At 42.4% G+C, this 21,491-nt stretch overlaps 1 protein-coding gene across 2 annotated transcripts in view; it reads left to right on the forward strand.

The window, feature by feature from the left end:
- The first annotated feature begins 443 nt into the window (after positions 1–443).
- The window catches only part of LOC139752659 (lachesin-like), a 320,171-nt gene continuing 299,123 nt past the window's right edge, over positions 444–21,491 (forward strand). For both annotated transcript variants that reach the window (XR_011713551.1, XM_071668418.1), the window contains exon 1: positions 444–1,490. Coding sequence is in view for 1 of the 2 variants with exons in the window: in XM_071668418.1 (XP_071524519.1) it covers positions 1,409–1,490 (82 nt within the window). In the remaining variant the exon portion in view is untranslated. The remainder of the gene's footprint in view (positions 1,491–21,491) is intronic.

A 21,491-nucleotide genomic window follows, 5' to 3' on the forward strand; every position in this document is an offset into this window, starting at 1 on the left:
AGATATGTACGTAACTTTAGCCTCATACACAAGTATCCACAGTTCCAGATGCGTTTTTGGATATAGGTGTGCGGTGGGACGAGAGACCCGGTCTTCTCAGCCTTGTAGCCAAGATGTTTCTAAAACAAAAACTTGGCGTTACGGTCTGGTTCGAGTTTGGCCATAACCATTACCGCTCGTATCAGACCTTCTTAACGAATTAAAAGTAATGCGTAGAAAATTTTTGCACATTATTCTTTTTCGTTTCTTTTTCTGAATTAGATTTTTATCTTTTTTTATTTTTCTTAAGTTGGATGTTGAGCCATGTGCGCCGCCTCTCCTCTGCAGGTATGACAAGCTCAGGTGCGTTGTCTCTCAGCCGCTCTGAGTGCGCATGCGCCCCAGGTTGTGGGCGGGGCTTATCGGGTCGCCAAGGTTGATAGGCGGAGTCAGTCAACAGTGTCCTCCGGGCCGCCGCAGCGCCTGGGACATTTGGTTGCTCGCTCCGCCACGACTCGCTCGACCCACGGCCACCCCGCACGACCCGCCAGGTTGACTCCCAGTGATCACACGCCCCCAAGTGGCAGATATCCCGTGTGGTTAATCATTCTACCTCCCCAGATGATCCATCAGTACATGACTAGCATGATAATGTATGATACGAATCTTTGAGGAGACGGTACTTTGTCTAACATCTAAGCTAAGCCAAGCGGGTCTTGGCCCAGCCCTCTGGCGACCCACCGACGCGGCTGCTGGTGGTGGCGCTAGAAGTGTGGTAGCTACCACAGGCGAGGTTCGCTCGCCTGGGTCCAGTGGTGCCGCTTATAGCGAAAGTCAGGCACCAGGCGTGTTGACATCGGTGATGACAAGGAAATCATAACACCAAAGTTGCCGTTTGCGTAGCACGAAAGTCAAATGAATCAGATTTATACTTTTGGTTGGTAAGTCCACACCACAGTAAGATAAAGCGAAAAAGAGCTAATAGATCGTGATGTCCGCTACACTTCAGCAATAAGACACAAAAGGTCAGAAAGCGCTCGTAGGCGGTGCCCGGCCGTGGGTAGTTGAGGCATCTCAGAGGTCAACCTCAGTAACGAAGGAGAATTGGTGCTGCCGGAGGTGCTTGTACCGTGCTGGTAACACTGAGAGCTCACGGTACACAGGTATTTACGCTCCGTCGGTAACACTGTGTTGTGGAAGCCACTAACTGGTGATCTGTTGCCGTATAAACGTTTATATCCCGATAACTGGATTGTAAACAAGGAAAATATTAATCATCTTCGCAGCGAATGTACGGAACAATACCGCAGTCCATGACTGGAGGACTATACGGGTGAGGCAGCGGTCGACCCACAACAACAAGGAATACAACACAACATCATCCGCGGCTCTGAGAGCAAGAGGGACACAAGACCAGCACGGAAGAAGGATGTTTTACCCGTTGAAATCTTGTGTGGGGTCCAAGATGGCGCTCCTCGCTCTATACCTCTGGGCGCACGTGGCTCTCGCAGGTAAGGTCATTTTCCACTGCCTAGCACTGTGACTTTCATATCTCTGTATGTCGTGGCTTTTACCTTTATTGGTAATTATTTACTATATGAAAAACATCATGGTCTGTGGTTGTGGATGTGTCGCTGAATTTGAGTAGGAAGACGCAAGGATCCATTACTAGGCAGGTGCAGTGTATGGCCATGACTGAGCGAGGGATAAGTATACTGTTACGTCATCTGCGGAGAGGAAAATATCGCCTGGGGAGGACCGCTCGCCCCAGGAACCATCGAGCACAACCTTCTCAGCAGACACATTTTCCTGGAGGCAACGAATTGGTCGGTTGTGAGGTGGCGGCGGCCATGTACCACCGACACCACCCGTATGTGTTGCCCCAGACACTGTGGTGATCCGCCATGATGGAGGCTCCTCATTATAACCACTGGAGACAGGTCTGTTTACCCTGGTGAGCTGCCATGACCACAAGAGACAAGAGGAGGGAAAAGTAGACGGTAGGAAAATTATGCACAGCTACTGCAGACGTGCGGGAGGCAGGATAAGGGTTGAACAGACGGCAGATGACAACGTCTACCTGCTTAAGACGTCTGATGGACAAGTAGAGAAAGTAGACGGTGGAATCAACGGGTTACGGCTGTAAACATCCCGTCAGATCGGAAGCGATAGTAGTAGGTTACTAACTCTTGTCAATGCAAAAATGTAAAGAAAAACTATACGTGTGACGGGTCCTGGGGAGGTGGGAAGGGAGGTTAGAGTTTGTTGGTGACGAGACAGAATTTATGTTGACTTGGTTTCGTGGCGAGGACAAGATGATGGCTTCTTTGGCCTTGGCGACGACAGGCAGATGGGTCCTTCGAGCGCGAAGGATGATGGCACAAGCTACGCCCACTGCCGCCCCCGCCAGCTGCTGCCCTCGTGATGAGAACATGAAAAGAAAAAAAAGCAATTCATGAGAATAACACAGGACTGGCTGATGGCGGGAATCTTCACTGGTGATGTCATAGCTTTAGAAGAAAAGAAATATCCACGTGTCCTCTGGTCGCTGGTGTGATGTCGGCCTTATGGGGAGACGACCGTTGTGATGAGAGCCTCCCGTTCTTGGGCGACTGTTTTATAGGGTATGTTGTTGTGGTGCGAATGTTATGTACAGTCTAGAGTTATAGTGTCAACAATGTATCGAGTCGACTTTTGTGGCGAGAAATTTATATACGGTGGTGCCAGCGTTACGTAGCGCCTCCCGTTTTGGTGCCATAGTTGCATAGAGTCAACCTCATTGATGTTTACGTTATACAGAACCGACTTCTGTGATATAAGTGTTATTATATAGACTCAACCCTTTACGTACAGTTGATCGTTCTGTAACGCTCTGGAATCACGTGAAAATTCGTCTGCGGTTGTTAATGTTCGTTATGAGAGTGTGACTGGTGGCCCCCTGCCTTCCTGGACGTTGTGCTTAGATCAGTCATCGTCTCACACATCTTCCTGTCCCTCTCATAATAGACAACCGTTACCCAGGATGACCAACCCGTTCCTTCATTAATCATCTGCCTGACGTCCAGGATCGTTGTTGCTCACTTCCTCTATACAGATGGTATAAGAAAGCAGATCCTCAGCCAGAGATATCAATGTAGGCATCGAAGCTTCTGATTATAGCGAAGATATGTATCTGTATTTGTACACGTATCTTTGTTGATATATCAGTCACTATGTTTGCATGCTTCATATATATATATATATATATATATATATATATATATATATATATATATATATATATATAGTGAAGTACGATTACACCATTGAAACACCAGTGAATATGATAAGACTAGTAAAGACTAGCCATTTTTCGTAATACGTTTGTGATAATTTCGTGAATCCTCGTTTTAATGATACTATCTTGACGTCATCACCCACAACACAACAGGAAAATTTTTGTCTAAATTGTTAATTCTAAACTCACTCCAGAGTTAAGTTTTTCTTGTATATTTTCACTAGATTAAGTTTTCGTTGTACATTTTCACTAACATTTCTTGGTAAAGTATACAGGAACTCCGATGTTTTTCACTGTTAAAATGAACAAAACGTGTGAGAAAAAAGATCAGTTGGTTAAGTAGTAATATTATCAGTATGTCTGTATGAAGGCAATATTACACCTGAGTTAGAGTTATACTACCAATCAACTCTCGTGCCACAGATGGAAACAAACATCAGCTCCCATCCAAACACACACACACAGAACACCACCATATTTAGAAGCTACAGCAGTAATATGCACTGGGAAGCTAACTAATTCAAAAGACTAAAAATCAGTGTCTGTACGAGATGAACAGCACTAGTCACCATCAACTGAGACACAATAGCCATCCTCAGAATAGCATCACATATCAACAAAAAACAAAATACTAACCAGCATCATAAAAAGTAATCACCAGTTGACCTCTGAATTAAAATGCCAATTACCATCAAAACTTAATCGAAGGCTGACACCCCGTCATAACGACAGATCACGTCACAATTTCATAAAAAAGGTCCTAAAAATAAACGTCATTTGGATTCTTACCTTTTTGAGCCAAGCTGTACGACGCCTGAGCACGACGGTGCAACCATTGCGTATGATAGCATGACCTTTGACCTGACCTTTAATGTTCAGGTCAATGTCCAGGGTCATACAGTCGTCACGAGAATCCTTTTGCCGTGATCAAGAGGTTAAATACAATTAAATTTATTGTGTAAAAATATGTTTATGATATCAGAAATAAATCATCACTTTATATAGTGAAAACCTTCGTGACATCAATTCAGAGACAAACGTCACCATTACAATACAACTGACATGAATAGATTTTATCTACTGATAAATCACTGTTGTTATAATGACGTCACATGACACAGGAAAGTGTTAACATGGTTCACCTGTAGATAGGATACCAAGATAAGAATTTTTAATCTGAAAATTGTGATAAAAAATTCTAAACTCCAAGTTTACTCAAGAATTCGATCCGTTGTTGACAAAATTAAATCACCTGTTGGTAGAAACTTAACCAAACCACCAACTGTCGAACCATGAACAATTGAACCCACCATCCAACATACTACATGAACCATCAACTGATATACCACGTAAGCTGTGAACTGAACTAAAAACATATCATCTGACATACCAGTTAGATAACGAGCTTACATGATAATATAACCGCCATTGACAGAATCTATAAAACGCCAGTTTGACTCCAACGGCTGCCATAAAGTTACAACACCAGATAAAAGTAAACACAAACCAATCAAAACCAAAAACCTGCAGGACCATATGGAAGTCCCGAATGGAGGTAAACACAGTATGAATTACATCTAATATATTACGGAAGTAGATGAAAGTCAGCACACTACTGTAGACTATTTCAACAGAGACAAGGTCCCACAGCAGTAACGAACACAACTAAAGATAATTATTGTGGGAAATTAAAACGTCATCTGACGGGCCCAAGGTTAAAGGCCGGTTCCGAGTAGCCGGTGCACAGTCAAACCAGCTGTTCATCTTCCCATTAGAGGTTAGTCGATAAATGGATAACTGGTGCATGCTCTGGAATATATATATATATATATATATATATATATATATATATATATATATATATATATATATATATATAGATTCAGGTATGATGATCAAGAAACTATTTCAAAAAACTGATGACAACATAATACCATTAGTCGACATGAAAATGAAAACACGAGGCAGGATTAGCAAGGCTTCATACATAACAAACATCAACGTCGCCAGCCAGCATCTGCTAACGTGTGCCTCCCAGGATGAACCATTATCACAGCCTGATGAATGGCCATGAGCAATGATGTATGGGGGTTTGACGGGTAGATATAAGTGGTATGTAGGCCTCACATGGGAAGAACTGGACTGGGTTAGAGAGAAACAAGATTGATATATAAAGAGAGATTTGGTACTGAGTCACAGACAAGATACTTAGAAATTAATGCTAATTTGAAGGCTGAAGTTATCTAGGTAATGTTTGGTATATAATTACAAACTCAGAAAGTATGTCTTTCACGGATATTGCTAATTCAGAATCAGGGAAGAACAGCCTAGAACGAAAGGTTGGAAGTCTGTCAAAAAATGTAAAGTTGAAATATTGGCAACAGTACAAAAGCAGGAGTTGCCAAGGAAACGTCTAAGGTTATCAGTCAGGAGTAGAGAGTCTCGCTGAAACTACTGTAGGTAATAATTGTACGTGAATAATGGCAGCCAAACAACGGAAGGTATAAATCCAGAAATAAAGGTGACAATGAAATAACAGACAGTATTGATCTGTACAGAGAGGATGACAGTGAAACAGTGAATGGTGTCAACTCAGAGTCAGAGGGCGCCAGTGAAACAGTAGAAAGTGCTAATAGAGCACTGAGGGGTGGGAGGGTGGGGCGTCCAGCAAGTCAGTTTAGGTGTAAGGATTAGTGCCAGTTAAGAAGTAAGGAGTGCCGGCCAGGAAGCAGGGGGGTGTCAATCAAGAAGCATGATGTGCCGCTCATGACGCAGTGGCTGCCACTCAAGAGGTAGAGACTACCAGTTACGAAGCAGAGGATGTCGGTCAGGAAGTCAGACGTACCAGTCATGAAATAGAAGGTGTCACTCAGGAGACAAAGGGTACCAGTCAGAAGTTGCCAACCAAGAAAGAAAGGCTATCAGTCAAGAGGAAGAGGATGCAGATCAAGAAGCAGCGAGTGTCGAGCAAGCATGAGAAAGTAGCGGGCAAGAAGAAGAGGGTAACAACCAGGAAACAAAGTAAATAGGCAAAAATCAAATTCTATAGAAAAAAATCTATTACCCTACAATAGGTGTTGGTAAGGAACAGAAAGACGCCAGTCTTGGGATTAAAGGATGCCATTGGGAGCAGGAGGTCACAGGTACAGACCGACGGGGAACCGTTCTGAAACTTGAAAAAAAAATTGATCAAAGCGTTCCACAGTCATAACTGAAAGACACATAAATAAAGGAAAATATGTTGCACACACACGCCAGTGGAGGACACGCTCGCAGAGCTGGACGCATCGCCCAGATATCTATGCAGAGAAGCTCTGTTCTTTACAAGTGCAAACAGGATTAAATTGTATTGTTGCGCGGGCCGAATAAATCTAGAGAGGTCGCCACCGTCAGCGGCCTCCCAGCCAACACATGTTGTCACCAACAGGAGTGAGGGCCAGGCCAGGGGACCCTCCGTACCACGACACTCAGCTTGGTGTCCCACCTCAGTCCTAGTAAGCCTAGCACTGGCAGGGCTAACTCGGTCTGCATATCCTCAACTCGTTCCATCTTGGCCTGTACCTCGCTGACCTACAACTTCTTGACGTGTCTTGCTCGACTCTGCTCCCCCTGACCAGTCCCATCCCTTGTACTGATCGAACCTTCCCAACAGATCCACTGCATCTTTGTCTACCTATTCCTAATTTGACATCTAACACCACATCTTATTTCCTACTATACACCTTTTGCCTCACATCACTTTCGCCTACACTTACCAAGCACATGCCTTACGCTACCTGCACCCACACCTAGCAAGCCATTACCTAAATCTCAAGCAGAAACCTCGCCTGCGTCAACCTGACCTGTGTAGCTGTGGGGCAAAAACAAAAACTTTCAAAAAAAATTCTCTTTTCAAAAGTTGTAATGAAGCTCTTACTGAAACATATTGTTACGACTGAACCCAGAGTTAAATCCCCTTCATGACAGTCACAAAATATACGGGATACTCACGTACCGTCTATAAAAACCTTCAACTTGTTGGATATGTTTAAATGAAGCAACGACTTGGAAAGTTATGAATTGATCTTATCCTATGAGTCAGTTTGAAGCAATAATCATGAAATATTCGTGTGCGTATGACAGTTTTGATCATCAGTAAATATAACGAAAAATGTCAGTCATATAACAATGTATGTAAGGGGACATGAGTGTATGTATGTACGTATGTACACGTCATCGAGAGATCAGAAACGGTCACTATCAGCATGATAAACACGAGCAGCTGCTATGATCTGACGCCCGACCTGATTAATCTACCAAATGGAAATGATTAATATATATTAGTAAAAAGCAGATCGAGTAGTTAATCCCCGTGATGAGGCGCGACAGTGGGTGGCTGGGGGCATTACTGGTCCTTGTTGCCCCAGCTTACTCAGTGGGTCATCATCCATTTTTCTGTTTATGTATCCATTACGAAGGATCACATACATTTTGAATTAATGATTTGAGATATCTATGTGTCTCCCTTACGCTATCAGCTCTCTCTCTCTCTCTCTCTCTCTCTCTCTCTCTCTCTCTCTCTCTCTCTCTCTCTCTCTCTCTCTCTCTCTACACACACACACACACACACACACACACACAAACATAAACATACCTGTTTAAGCCATGTATAATTACCTCCTGTCCGTGGTCATTCCTCTTATGATTGTTGTGTAAATTTTTCTGTATATTTCTGGCCTCTGACTGCAGCTAATTCCACACACCGTTGATTAATATTACTGTAATGTAAACACATCCAGATACACACTTCCGCTCACGCGGTTGCATAAGTATAGTGCACACACACACACACACACACACACACACATTCTTTATATATATATATATATATATATATATATATATATATATATATATATATATGCATATACATATATACCAGGCAACTTGGATGTTGTAACATAACTATTACTACACGCATCCCACCCTTCTTCCCCAGCGTTCCCTAATCCTGTGTTTATTACATGATAAAGAGGCGTATATATGATTGTGTCCGGCAGGGCAGCACCATCATGCCCTATCATACACTAATTATACCATCCCGTCTTATAATTATATCCACCCCTCCATTAATTATAGAAGTCCGTCTATTAATCATAGACGTCCCTCTATTAATTTCAACCACAAAATTAACTTCTTCAGACTAGGTGTCGTGAGGGGTGAGGGTGTCTTCTGGCTAGGTGTCAGGCGGGGTCATGGGGTCTGCTGACCAGGTGTCAGACGGTCTGCTGACCAGGTGTCAGACGGGGTCATGGGGTCTACTGACCAGGTGTCAGGGGGTCATCTTGTTATCCCTGTTTCTGGAATTTCGAAAATAATCAATCGCATCATTTTTTCGTCTGTGTTATTTTCAATGTTCATACCTTTTTTCACTGTTATTAGTTTATCATCCCTCAACTTTGTCGAGTTTGATTTTCAATGTAAAGACTTATTTTGATGAATGAAATATTATCTGGAAATCTAGGGAAAGACAACGCCTGTAAAGGTGAACTTCACAGCTGTAAACCATACAAGAAACTGTGCTATACACGATGACTGCACACCCACTGCTACACTCAGCTCTGTATGTGTGTGTGTGTGTGTGTGTGTGTGTGTGTGTGTGTGTGTGTGTGTGTGATGGCTTGATTTTCGGTGGGAGGGGAATCTCCTCGAGACCTGCCTGAGCATCTTGAGCTCACTTACACCTTAGCGGTGGCGGCAGCAAGTCTGCTCAGAGGAGCACCGGCCCAGCATCGGAGAGTGACAGGCTGGGTGCCGTCGCAACAAATTACTCATTCTCTGTATGTGCTGCTGTGGCAACTGCAGGCGTAGAATGAGATGTGAAGAGGATGAGGTAAAGACGATAGGCATAAAGGATAGAGTGATGAGGGAAATGACGAAACAGCGAAATGATTGTGACATGTGTGGGGACAAGGAACGGTCAGCAGACGAGTGTTGCTTTGCAGATGTACAAAAGATTGGAGAAAGAGAGAGACAGATCCTTTATTAAGAACTAAGAGAAAAAAGCATCTTCGTCTGATGAATGTATAATTCTAATGTCCAATATATTCGAAAGCGTAAAGAATATAAACGGTAGCAAGTAGATACCTTAGTGGTAATCATCAACAACTACAATAAAACGGGTTGACTGACCAAAAGCTTTTCCTTTTTCAAGGACTGGCGGTGAGTGGAGCAAGTGTATATACAACGGCAGAAAGATTCACCGCTCAGACCCAGGAATCTGGCCATACAAATCAATATTTACTTTCTCATGAAAAGGAATCTTTGCTGTTGAATGTTTTCTGTCCTATAGAAATGAATATGGAAACCTGAGAGGAACCTATGAATCCCACATCAGGACTGGGTTATCAAATGTGTCATAACTTACGCTTCTGAATATCTTTATGGCTGACATTGCTGGGCATCACCCTTACATGTCCCTGAACCACAAACTGAAGCACCCACACTATGCCCACCTGTAGCGGACAAGACACGAACAACAATCAGGTCATAACTGCTAGCAGAGAAGTCTGGCTTGTGTGTGGAATGATAGGACTAGACTATGGGGTGAGTGTATTGTTGTGTTTAACAGTTCAAGCATGACGATACGACCCTTGAACACGGTGGTACGATCCTTGAGTACAAAGGCCTTGACTGTTATCTGAACCTTGGGGGTCAACTCAGAAATCGTGCTATCACTACCAAGATGCGTACCGTCGTGTTCAAGGATCATAACCTTATACCCAAGGATCGTACCGAAGTGCTCAAGGATCGTACCGACGCGCTCAAGGATCGTGCCGTCGCGCTCAAGGATCGTACTGTCGCGCTCAAGGATCGCACCGAAGTGCTGATCGATAGATAAGTCTAATGTTGTGGTTAAACCAGAAGCATCATCATACACATGTTTAGCGCAATGATAACATCTCTGACTTGCATACACAGTCAGCAGAGGTCGGTCTTATTCCTTCATGACTGGTACTCCTCCACACCAGACCCATAAGAATATGCCCGGAACAAAAGATCCTCGTTCACTTAATACAAATGATTCCATGTGAGTATCGCATGGTGCTTAGATGCTCCTGGAGACATATGACGTAGTTAGTGTCCTTACATGTCGCCTTTTGACTGAAGAATATCATGTTCATTGGATTTAATCAGACGTTGCAAAAGTTATATAACTGATGAGTATCAATTAATATCAAAGTATCAGCTCAGTTTCTATGAAATACTCCAGATACAATGATAACCCAGCTAGAAAGTCTGACGAATCGATGTGCATAAGAATTATTACATACTGATTTATATCAGTACATGCTAGTTGGAGAAGGATGGTCTACAATCGTAATATTCATAAACATAGGGAGCAGGTTCTCCTTCAAACATTGCTTATTGACTAAACAACAAATATGCTGCTTCATTCAATAAACGACCGAAATATATACATCCAAACACATATGAAAAATAGGCCTATGGTCACTGAATGTCTGTGACATTATCAACAAGATACATATTTCACGAAAGACATAAATTTCTGCTCGGCAACGTTGACATCGACAGATCGTCCATATATCTACAATTAAATGTATAATTTCTATCTGGCAATAAATCATTTATCAAAACAGAATTATTATTATTATTCATTTGTGACTATATGAAATAAAGATGTTAAACTGCGAGGCGACAACAGCTGCCCACCAACATATTATATATATATATATATATATATATATATATATATATATATATATATATATATATATATATATATGTATATGTATATGTTGGACTAACATTAGTACTCACGTAATGTCTATTATGAAAAAGTATACATTCAATACCGTTGTTTAACGTTACACAGACAGGAAAACATTTTCTTTCATATGTTGTGTAGATACGATGGGTAAAACTAGTTACTTGAAATTACTATCACATGATTTGTAATGAAAAAGCAATATTATTGATTCTGGAAGGCACTTAACTTCCTCATTAGACAAACTAATATATACTGCCAAAAATTATAAATTGTATACAGAATGAGTTGTATCAATTTTTCTCAAACTGTAAGTTTTCTAATTATTTCTCCTGCCGAAGATTCTCGGCTCCTGCGCGTATGTAGACTGCGTCATATCACGAAAATAGGACTTCCCTACATCATAGTTATGGTGGAATAAATTCAGAAATTACCAAAGCTTTGGGTCACAATAGGATTGGAGGTTCTTCCCTATGGGTTGTACCATATGTTAAAGATAACTGTGCATGATAGGAAATTATGGAAGATAAAAATCTAATTAAATAGTATCAGTGACTGGCGTCGCTGGCGTCGCTGGCGCCGCTGAGCCAATGTTCTGGTATGTCTGTCACGGGCAGTGTTGGCTGATGGTTGGTGTCACAGTTGATTATTGTATTTAACTCAAATCGGTATCGTTCATACCTTAGATCTGCATATTCCTGCGTGGATTACCGCGTCACTGTTAGCATTAAGATAATAAACTAAGCCCTGAGCCACTAAGTTGGTACACACAAACTCGTGTGACTGGAAGGCAAGAATCGTGACCGACTTGATGAAAAAGATTGACCCGTTACGTCAGTCAGGATTGATGCAAATCCACCAGAGATATAGATCTTCACTCACATAACGCTATAAAGTCCAGATCTAGCTATACAAACTTGAAGACTGTTGAAACATACTAAATCTGAACGGATCAATGGGAAAGACAGAGGTACGCACATTAGCCAAACTTAGTAGTGAATGTTGTAAAGCAATATATATATATATATATATATATATATATATATATATATATATATATATATATATATATATATGAAGAAACACTAATCACCCTCGGTCGGCATCACATGCGACACACATGACTTTCGTTCTCTCAACAAATAACATCAACACAAAAACATCTCACAAACAAAAGTCCTCAGAACGCTAACTGCAATCAGAATTGTACAAGAAAAAGAATGCCTCAGCATCCAATACAGGTGATTCATCCCTTCTACTTTAAAGTGTGACTCATCTGTCTGGTCTTCTACTCAAAAGCAAATGTAATAAAACTGCAAACGACAGAAAATTGTGGACTCAGAGCAATAATTGGCTGCCTAGCAAGCACAGACACTCAACATCTTCACAGTAAAACAAACAGCCTCCCAACACAGTCTTACCTCAACATGTTTGGCTCATTTCCATGCAACATCACTAGACCCCGCCATCCAAACCACTCTATATCGAACCACCAAAGCCCATTTATAAACAGGAGGCTTATCCCTGCTACATACTACATTAAACTACTCACAGATCCCCTCCACCCTCAGATAATATAGTACTGACAAAACATATACACACTGAAATAACCCGACAAGCACTAAACAGCCGTCTTCCAACTCAGTCTTAAACTGCAACCTACCAGGCATACACTCAGTACAAACCGCAATCACCAGACAATCACGGATCACACTTTCCTGCTCGTTGGTTGTGTGCTGGTATGGTAGACGTATGCCAGGATTAGCAAACAATTTACGCAGTTAAGAGGCTCAGCGTATTAAAGTAAAACAATCAAACTTACCTAAGGAGTAGATATGAAGGCTCTCCTCAGTTTCCTTTAAGAATAATTTTCAACACTTGCTCTTATTCTTGAAACCTTCTAATTGCCTCTTCATCCAGTATACACGAGGAATTTTATGGTGTCCAGATTAGCGCGGCTTCAAACACTGTTACAGTCAACTGACCTGTACAGTATTGGTGAGTGAAAAGGCAGTGTTTGGGAGGCTGTGGCCAGATTATCTCCTATGGCAGCGTCTGGTGCAAGTTCGAGACCATTTGGTTACTCTTGAAGTAGCATAGTTTTGGCCTGCCGAGTTCTGCATCTATTAGAGGGGTAATTATAAGGTCATCACTGATGTTTCTCCGTTTTTGTTAATTAGCATTGTGCTATGATCTTCCTGTGGCATAATCAGCTTCCGGCCCAGAGTACCGGACTTGCATTTGCTTAGATCCAGAACTCCCTGGAGTGCGCCCTTAAGGTCTAGAACTCCCTGGAGTGCGCCCTTAAGGTCTAGAACTCCCTGGAGTGCGCCCTTAAGGTCCAGAACTCCCTCCTGGAGTGCGGCCTTGAGAAGCTATTAATGAAGCAAAGTAAAACCTTATCCTGTGAACAATTATCGGCTATAACGAGGGAATAATTAACTTTTCAGCAAATATATTACGTAACTCGAAAATTACCAGTTCATCAATTTCTATGTCCCGAAGAAGCTTGGTCTACGTGACGCGTTACGTATATCTAAATGTGTCTCTCACATCCTGAGGTGAGATGGGAAATGGTTCCCTGCTTACTGTCATATAGTTTGTCTTGATCACATCAGTTGGTCATTAAAAGAAAAGAGGATATAGTGTTCCGCTTGTGATGTTTCATTAGATGAACAGGTCCCTTCACAAGGCTGGACATGGCGTCGTCAGCCAAGGAAAAATTTTAATCTTATAAAAGTGATTTCGGTAAATCTTGATTAGGTAACAGAGGAGAATATTTTGTCCCATTACAGCAGCCTGGGACCCACCTGCCGGAAAATGAAGCTTGTTGTTCTTGTTCTTGCTCTTGTTCTTGTTGTTGATCTTGTAGCAGAAAAGGGAGTCCTTTGCAGGAAAGAAACCGAGGAATTAGAGAAAAGCGAAAGTGAATTCTGATGAGTGGGAAAGAGCTTAAACCAGCTGGCCTTTCTTTTGGTGTGATTAATTGGGATGTTGTCCACAAGGCATGAAAGCATATATATATATATATATATATATATATATATATATATATATATATATATATATATATATATATATATATATATATATATATATTATTGTAGGTACTATAGGACTCAGCCTTCACGGAGTTACATCGCAAGTGGAAAGTCATTTTAGTTCGGCTGTATCGGTGGAGTACAGACAACGTCGTCAGTCGTCAGAGAATCTTTCTTTCTCACCAGAAAGTTCATCATTTCCATGCGACGTGAAGTAGGGGGCGGCGACTGGATGTGAGGGAGGAAGAAAGTGTATGTTATCTTTTTTCTTTTCTTTCATACATTTGTGCTGTTTCCTGCGGGGTGGCGTCGGCAATGGATAATGGCGAGCAGGTATGAATGTGTAATTGTGTATGTATTCGTATGTGTATGTGTATGTATACGAATGTATATATGTATGTATACGAATGTATATATGTATACGAATGTATATATGTATATATACGTGTGTATATAAGCAGGGATGCCTTTTTTTGTTTCCTGACGCTACTTCGCTTACGTTGGAAACTGCGATTAATTATGAAAAGAAAATATATATGTATGTGTGTGTGTATGTATGTATGTATGTACTATGTATGTATGTATGTATTCCTTCTTGAATATAGAATATTGTAAAAAAAATTGTAAATAAACATGGAGCCATTCAGATGTTGTCTGCTGATGAGGGAAGTATCATAATTACAGAATACACTGGACACGCCATGACGAGATGACTTCATCGAATGATTGAAAAGTTGACCACCACACAGGGCCGAGGACTGTACCGGACGCCTCTCCTGGTGCTGAGCAGATCTTTCTTACTAGGTTACGTAGCGGGTAAGAGTGATGCTGGTCATGCAACACGCACTAACACTCTCCTTGATAGAATCTCATGTTAGACTGACCCACAGGTCTTGACTACTCGAGTCAGAGACGGGATGTGTCGACCCGTGGCTGCTGCTTCCCACACTTTCTCTGTGGAAACTAGGCACTTGAGGACAGGCTGTTATGATACCTTCTCAGTTTGAAGAATTACTGTCGTCCCTCCTTCTTCATATATCCAACATTGCTTCCTTTCACAAGTCAGGTCTACAAAAACTTGCGGAGCTCTGATTAATTCTTTTCCACTTTTTCCTTCTACTTTCGTAATTAACGTCAGATGGTTCATCTTGGCCATGTTTATCCCGCGCCTTGTCAGTTAATATAAGACAAAATCGAATCCTACTTTGTGAAACAGGCTCCATGTGCTGTCTGTGAAGTTGATGCCTCTCAATAACACAGATTCATAACATTTCGTCTGTTTGTTCAAATTTGACTTTGTCGAGGGAATCTAATTGGTTGAATCCATTGTGAATAAAGAACCTCCATCAAATACTACCTGGATCACCCTGAACATGGAAGTACAAGCAATCAATGCATTATCTCCTCTCTCCGTCCTCTGTCAGGCTTGGCTGATCCTTGAACGGTGATAAAACATCATCACGTTTGTACATGTGAATGTTTTCAACGTCTTCAAGTTCAGGTTGTGAGTCAAGTGAAAAAGACACTATACGGAAGTGATGTGAGCTAGATATAACAACAAGTGATCCGCTCCCCAGAAGTGGTACGCCGGGCTAACTTAATCATGAGAACCATTAGATCCTACACTGACACAGACAGGTACATGATGAAGACAGTGTACTCTCTCTCTCTCTCTCTCTCTCTCTCTCTCTCTCTCTCTCTCTCTCTCTCTCTCTCTCTCTCTCTCTCTCTTTGTACACCTAATCTAACAAACACCAGCTTAAGTGAGCTGGGTTAAGCCTAGATTTTCCATTTCAGGAAAATTCCCTCCGTTCAACATTTTCCCTTTCGTCCAGTTCCGTCCGCCTTGCCCTCAAAAGGCAGATAGATTCACATGATCTTTGAAAAAGAATCAGATTCTCTGCTCTCATTATTTGTCACAGATTTCAGAGTCTGTGTCAGGGTCTTCCTTCTGTCGCCCTTGGTTTCACTGTGTAGAATCTCTCTTGTTTACAATTTGCTTTGTATGAACCTTTCCACTCCTCTCTCCGTGTACGCTGATCTTATTGCACTCACAATGTGAACCTGTCCATTGCCCTTACCGCGTGAACTTTACTGTAACTCTCGTCATCTGACGCTACTTCTCATACCGGATGAATCTGTTCTCGCCAGTAACTTGAATAACAGAGAACAGAAGAATTTGTAACGTTGTTGACACTCGTGCTCTGATCACGTGTACATTAAGTCACGATTTGTTTCCTCCCACGACTGAACTACTCAAGGAAATGTGTATTTCCTCAATTCTGATTGAAGTCTGACTTCACAGCTTTTGTAACGATTCGCGATCATCTATCATGCTATTCGTTTGTGCTGCTGGATCTGTGGTGTCCGTCAAGGGTGTACAGGCATGTTTCAAGGGTGTAAAGATGTTTTAGGGATGTACAAGTGTGAGACAGAGGTGTACAGGTGGGGGTCAGAAGTGTACTGGTGTGAGCCAGTGGTGCGCAGGAGTGAGACCCTAGTGTATAGTTCACTCTGTGAGAATACATATATCCAGAACAGTCCCATAATATTGACTAATCTGAACGTTGATATAAAGTTTTTCGGTTTAAATGTCTGACTTTTCTTCGCGAATTCTTCATTTTAAGATGCATAAGATAAAAGATGAAATGTTACATGTATCTTGTCAATAGTTAAGTTCTGAGGAGTTTGGGTTGGGTTGTCTGTGACAGACTTGGCATATCTAGCTGTTTCATATCAGGTTCTGACAAACAGTATTTTATCTTAAAGGTTACTCGGGTATCATCAGATGGAGTGAAGAAAGTCTTTTTAACGATTCCTCGTCATTCGCAGGGTTCGAAATGTGATAACGAAACTGCTGCAGCGTCACTGATGGCAGGTTAGAGGAACCTTTCGGATATATACCCAATATGTACTGGTATCTCTACTATTGTAAGTCATCTTGTGTTTCGGGACAGAGAAACACAAAAAATATTGTCCTTGTTATTCGAGATGACCGCGTATGGCTGATGTGTGTCCCGGATATAGTTTGACCCACTCTGATGGTTGTCGTTCCGGGAATATGGTGTTACTGGTGATGGTGATGGTTGTCACGGTACGTAGTGTGATTCATCTGTTGCCTCAGGACGTCTCACCACAGTTTCGTCGGAGCTGGCGCTCTGTCGTCCCCGTGAGGAATGCTTCGTCTGGCTCACTAGCGTCGCACAGATGTATGTCCTGCAGCGAAAGTCTTGTCTCTGTTAAGATATGATCTTCCCGTTCCTCTCAAGTGTTATCATAGGTGTTTTCCCTCCCTTTATATTTCCTAGGTTGATGTTTGGCGTCAGGATGATGATTACTAAGATGGCGTGGGAGGAAACCTGTTGGCTGCCTTGTGATTTGACTGTATCTTGACTAGTTGCTTCAGGTTCAGCAGGAGGAGAACGTGGCTTGTCGCCAGCAGTTATCCCTTCTGAGCGGGCATACATGACCTATGATCGCTGGTCACCAGAGGTAATTATTTGATATCAACATAAGAGATGACTCTCAGTGGCCCATACCGGGAAAGGTCAGGTCCTCATCTCGTCCGAGTGTAAGCGACAGTCGTGGGTATAAGTAGAAGTGGTGGTTTTTGAATAGTTCTGATACAGGAACGGTGCTGGACATTTGCAAATATTTCATCCAAATGTTCGAAATGTTGTGTTGGTGTAAACACCTCAGACATTACATGTCATGGCTCGACGGTGTCATACTTGTCCCTGCTAGGCTAAGACTTACTAAATCTAACAAACAAAAACCTTCATTACAGTCCACTTGACGTAGTTCTCAGTATTTGTAATTATTCCAGATATCAGTGAGTAAGATATGGCAGGACGATGGTGATATTTCCACATTTAGAGTTTGGTATGTGGGTAATGAATGTAAGTTAGTAGACGGTAATGAGACTGTAGTTATGTGATGTTTAGTTAGAAATATCAGGAACGTTGTCATGACCAGTGGCCAGCCAGCTGGGTAGCAAGAGTGTAGAGAAGGTGAGCAGCGAGTGTGGGGGAGTTGTGTCCATGAGGCTGGCTCAAGCCGAGTTTAGGTTGGTCCAGGTTATACACACTTCCCCGGCTTGGCCCTCGACACGCTCATCCTCACCCAACCCCACACACCCCAGCCTAGCCGGAGACACGCCCACCTTTCCTACCTGGCCCAAGACACACCTTCCCCCACCCATCTCCCCAGCCTGATTTAGGACACGCCCATCCACCTCCCCAAGCCTAGACGAGGACACGCCCATCCTAACCCCAGCCTGGGAGTGGCAACCCTCGCTGTCTGACATCTTAATCTCGCGATGGGGCGGGCGGGTCTCACATTAGCAGTGATGGGGACCTTTTCCGTTGACGGTCCGGCCGAAACCTAACTAGTTGGAACCAAATTCGTTTTCTCTGTGAGAGTAACGTGTAAACCACCAGGTGAGGAGCCAAGAAAACGGGATGAGTCCCGGTCTTTATGGTTCATAATATCATAATATTCTGAATGGATGTTTAGATATAGTTAGAGAGAAGATAGGAAGTAGATCATATAACTTACAAAAATTCCTTCTCATGATCGGAGGTCTCTTACCCCAACAGCTGGATCATATGATCTGTCTTGTTCTTCTGCTAAGTTCAGTTATCTGAGGCCACTGCCCGTAGGCCATCGAAGCCACCACAACCTGGCTGATGGTGATACTTTCGTGCCACTTATCCTCGTCCTTTTTGAATGCCCTTTTTCATTGGCTTCGGGTACAGTGTCAAGTCTACTAGGTCGAGAATGTTTCACTTTTTTTTCTTATCTTACTTATTACATCACCTTGTTTCATGGTCAGTAGTATACAGCCTCCCATGACTCTCGTGCCAGGAAGGGACTATATCTGAATGCAGTTTGGGACCTTGTATTCCAGGATTTTTCAAGTGAAATTCAGGATGTATCATCCCACGTCTATAGTGTAGATGATACATCTTTAATATTTTCAGTTATTCTCAGTAATTCTGGACTTGAAGAGTATCAATGCGATCTATGAAAGATTTTTTCTACACTATCAAACTGTAATTTCACCCAAAGGTGACCTTAGTGCACAGTAGTATTATGATAGGGAGAATATTAGTACCTCCAAACTATCATCAACAGTAGATTTACTCTTCTTGTCTTGAAGGTCTTCAGGATCCAGCCCATTAACCTTCTCACATTCTAGATTGTTTGCGCTCTGTGCTGCCATGGTCACATTTGTTAAAGATTTTATGCATCACATCAGCATTTTGTCCTTCGACCAAGGTGTCGTTGTTAGTGTGATTCAGAATTACCTGGGCAGAACTGACCTCTGGTTTGACTTGAAGTTCTTACCCAGCTTCAGGTCATGGCTGTTTGCTGGGGGTACAGGGCCCTCGAAACGTCGGGTCACATAGGTCAGTGAGAACCACGGAAATGCAGTTTACTTAATATCTTGTAGCGAGTATTTCCGACTTCATTAATGTTGCTAATCCCGCGGGATAATGAGGTTTCAGGCCGGATATTTTCGTGGACACCATCAGCTGTGACACGAGCGTCCAGAACTGTTAGTTTACCGGATATTATCTTTTGCGACCTGAACGCTTATAGCGGTTATCTTCGAGGATGTTATCTTTCGCGAATTGATCTGCTGCTCGACCCCCGGTGCCCGAGAGCGGTTGTGGACCACCTCTCAGCTGTGGCGGCTTCACCTCTCTCTGCCACCACCCTTTACCATTTCCACTACCCCTTCCCCATGACCACCCTCTTCTACATCTATTACCAGTATACACACTCCTCCCTGCTACTGTTGGCCCCTACCACCATCACTGCCACGAATTCTCGGGACACCCTGTCTATATCACTAGGGAAAATACGTTGCTAAACTTTGCGTCACGATTCTAGGAAAGGTTGACACGACTCCCCCAGCGGCAGCCTTAACAGAAACATGTGCGTGTTTACCAATATTTTGCGGTGAGAAATCCATGCGTTAGTGCATTAGTGTGCGTGTGCATATGTTTACCTATCACCACGGCGTTACCTTGAAATAAACAAAAACATAGTAACCAACTACTGTATATATATATATATATATATATATATATATATATATATATATATATATATATATATATATATATATATATATATATATGATCTTTGATGAGTATTCTGATGATAATGAAACATAAACTTGTGCAGAACATTAATACTTTCGTGCAACATAGTTTTCTCTACTGAGTCATGTAATCTATTGTGTTTTCATTTGTCATGACGAGGCTCCCTGACACGTGATGAAATATGGGACCATAATGACCCGATGACCACTGTCGTCTAGACCAATTATTTGACTCATAAAACACACGAAGTGTTATTAAACTCATCACCATAACATTAGACCCACTAAAGAATGGAACATGGTCATTTGATTACTTAACTTCTCGAACACGACATTACGACCCTGGAGCACGACATTACGACCGTGGAGCACGACGGTACGACCTGGAGCACGACGGTACGACCTGGAGCACGACGGTACGACCTGGAGCACGACGGCACGACCTGGAGCACGACGGTACGACCTGGAGCACGACGGCACGACCCCTGAGCACGAGGATGCAATGCTTGAGTATGATAGCGTGACTATTATCCTAACTTGTGAAGGATCAGGTCAAAGACCGAGTCATCATACTCACAGGTTGTACTCAAAGGCATAATCATCAAAGGAAAAGCAGATTCAAATATGATAGTAAGAAAAACTTCTTATCTGAGGTCAATGAACGGTTGCATGTCACATTATACACCATCGCAGTCGTCTACTACAGGAACGTTGGTATTCCGATGGTAGCCTGCGTGCGCTCCGGTCTTATGCATTCCAATGTAACACTTTTGATGGGTCTTGGGGGAATATGTGCTACATTTATGCTCATGGGTGGAGTCAGGGTTGAAGCATCAGTATATAGACTTCAGAAGCTCTTGAATGACTGCAAGAAATGTGGTAAGTGTGGCACCAGATGGCATCGAAGTGCCATTTGTTTTTTATGCACTCTTGGTAAAAGGAACAGACAGTTCTGGCTCGTGCCCCCTACAACGGATCCTTCAGGTGAACACACCAGATATCAGGTGTTGGAGTAGCTCTTTACACTTCCTTGGAATATTACCTACTGTAGATCTATCTTCTGACTACCGCTTAGATAGGCTCGGCATTCTAAATGAAATCTTCAGAGGATTTTGTTCCACTACCTAGCTGTAAGGTGGTTTATATATTAGCAATAGTTTCAAGAAAAGATTTCAAAACATTTTCCCAGACTTGCAACAGAGATGGTGTGTCAACACCTCTTCATTCATGGGCTATACTGAGAGTGGATCTCTTGAGCATTAAGTTTGGCCCTAGAGCACAATGGTGCGTTCCTTGAGCACGACGGTACGACCT

This window comes from Panulirus ornatus, chromosome 13 (assembly GCF_036320965.1).
Source record: "Panulirus ornatus isolate Po-2019 chromosome 13, ASM3632096v1, whole genome shotgun sequence".
NCBI lineage: Eukaryota > Metazoa > Arthropoda > Malacostraca > Decapoda > Palinuridae > Panulirus > Panulirus ornatus.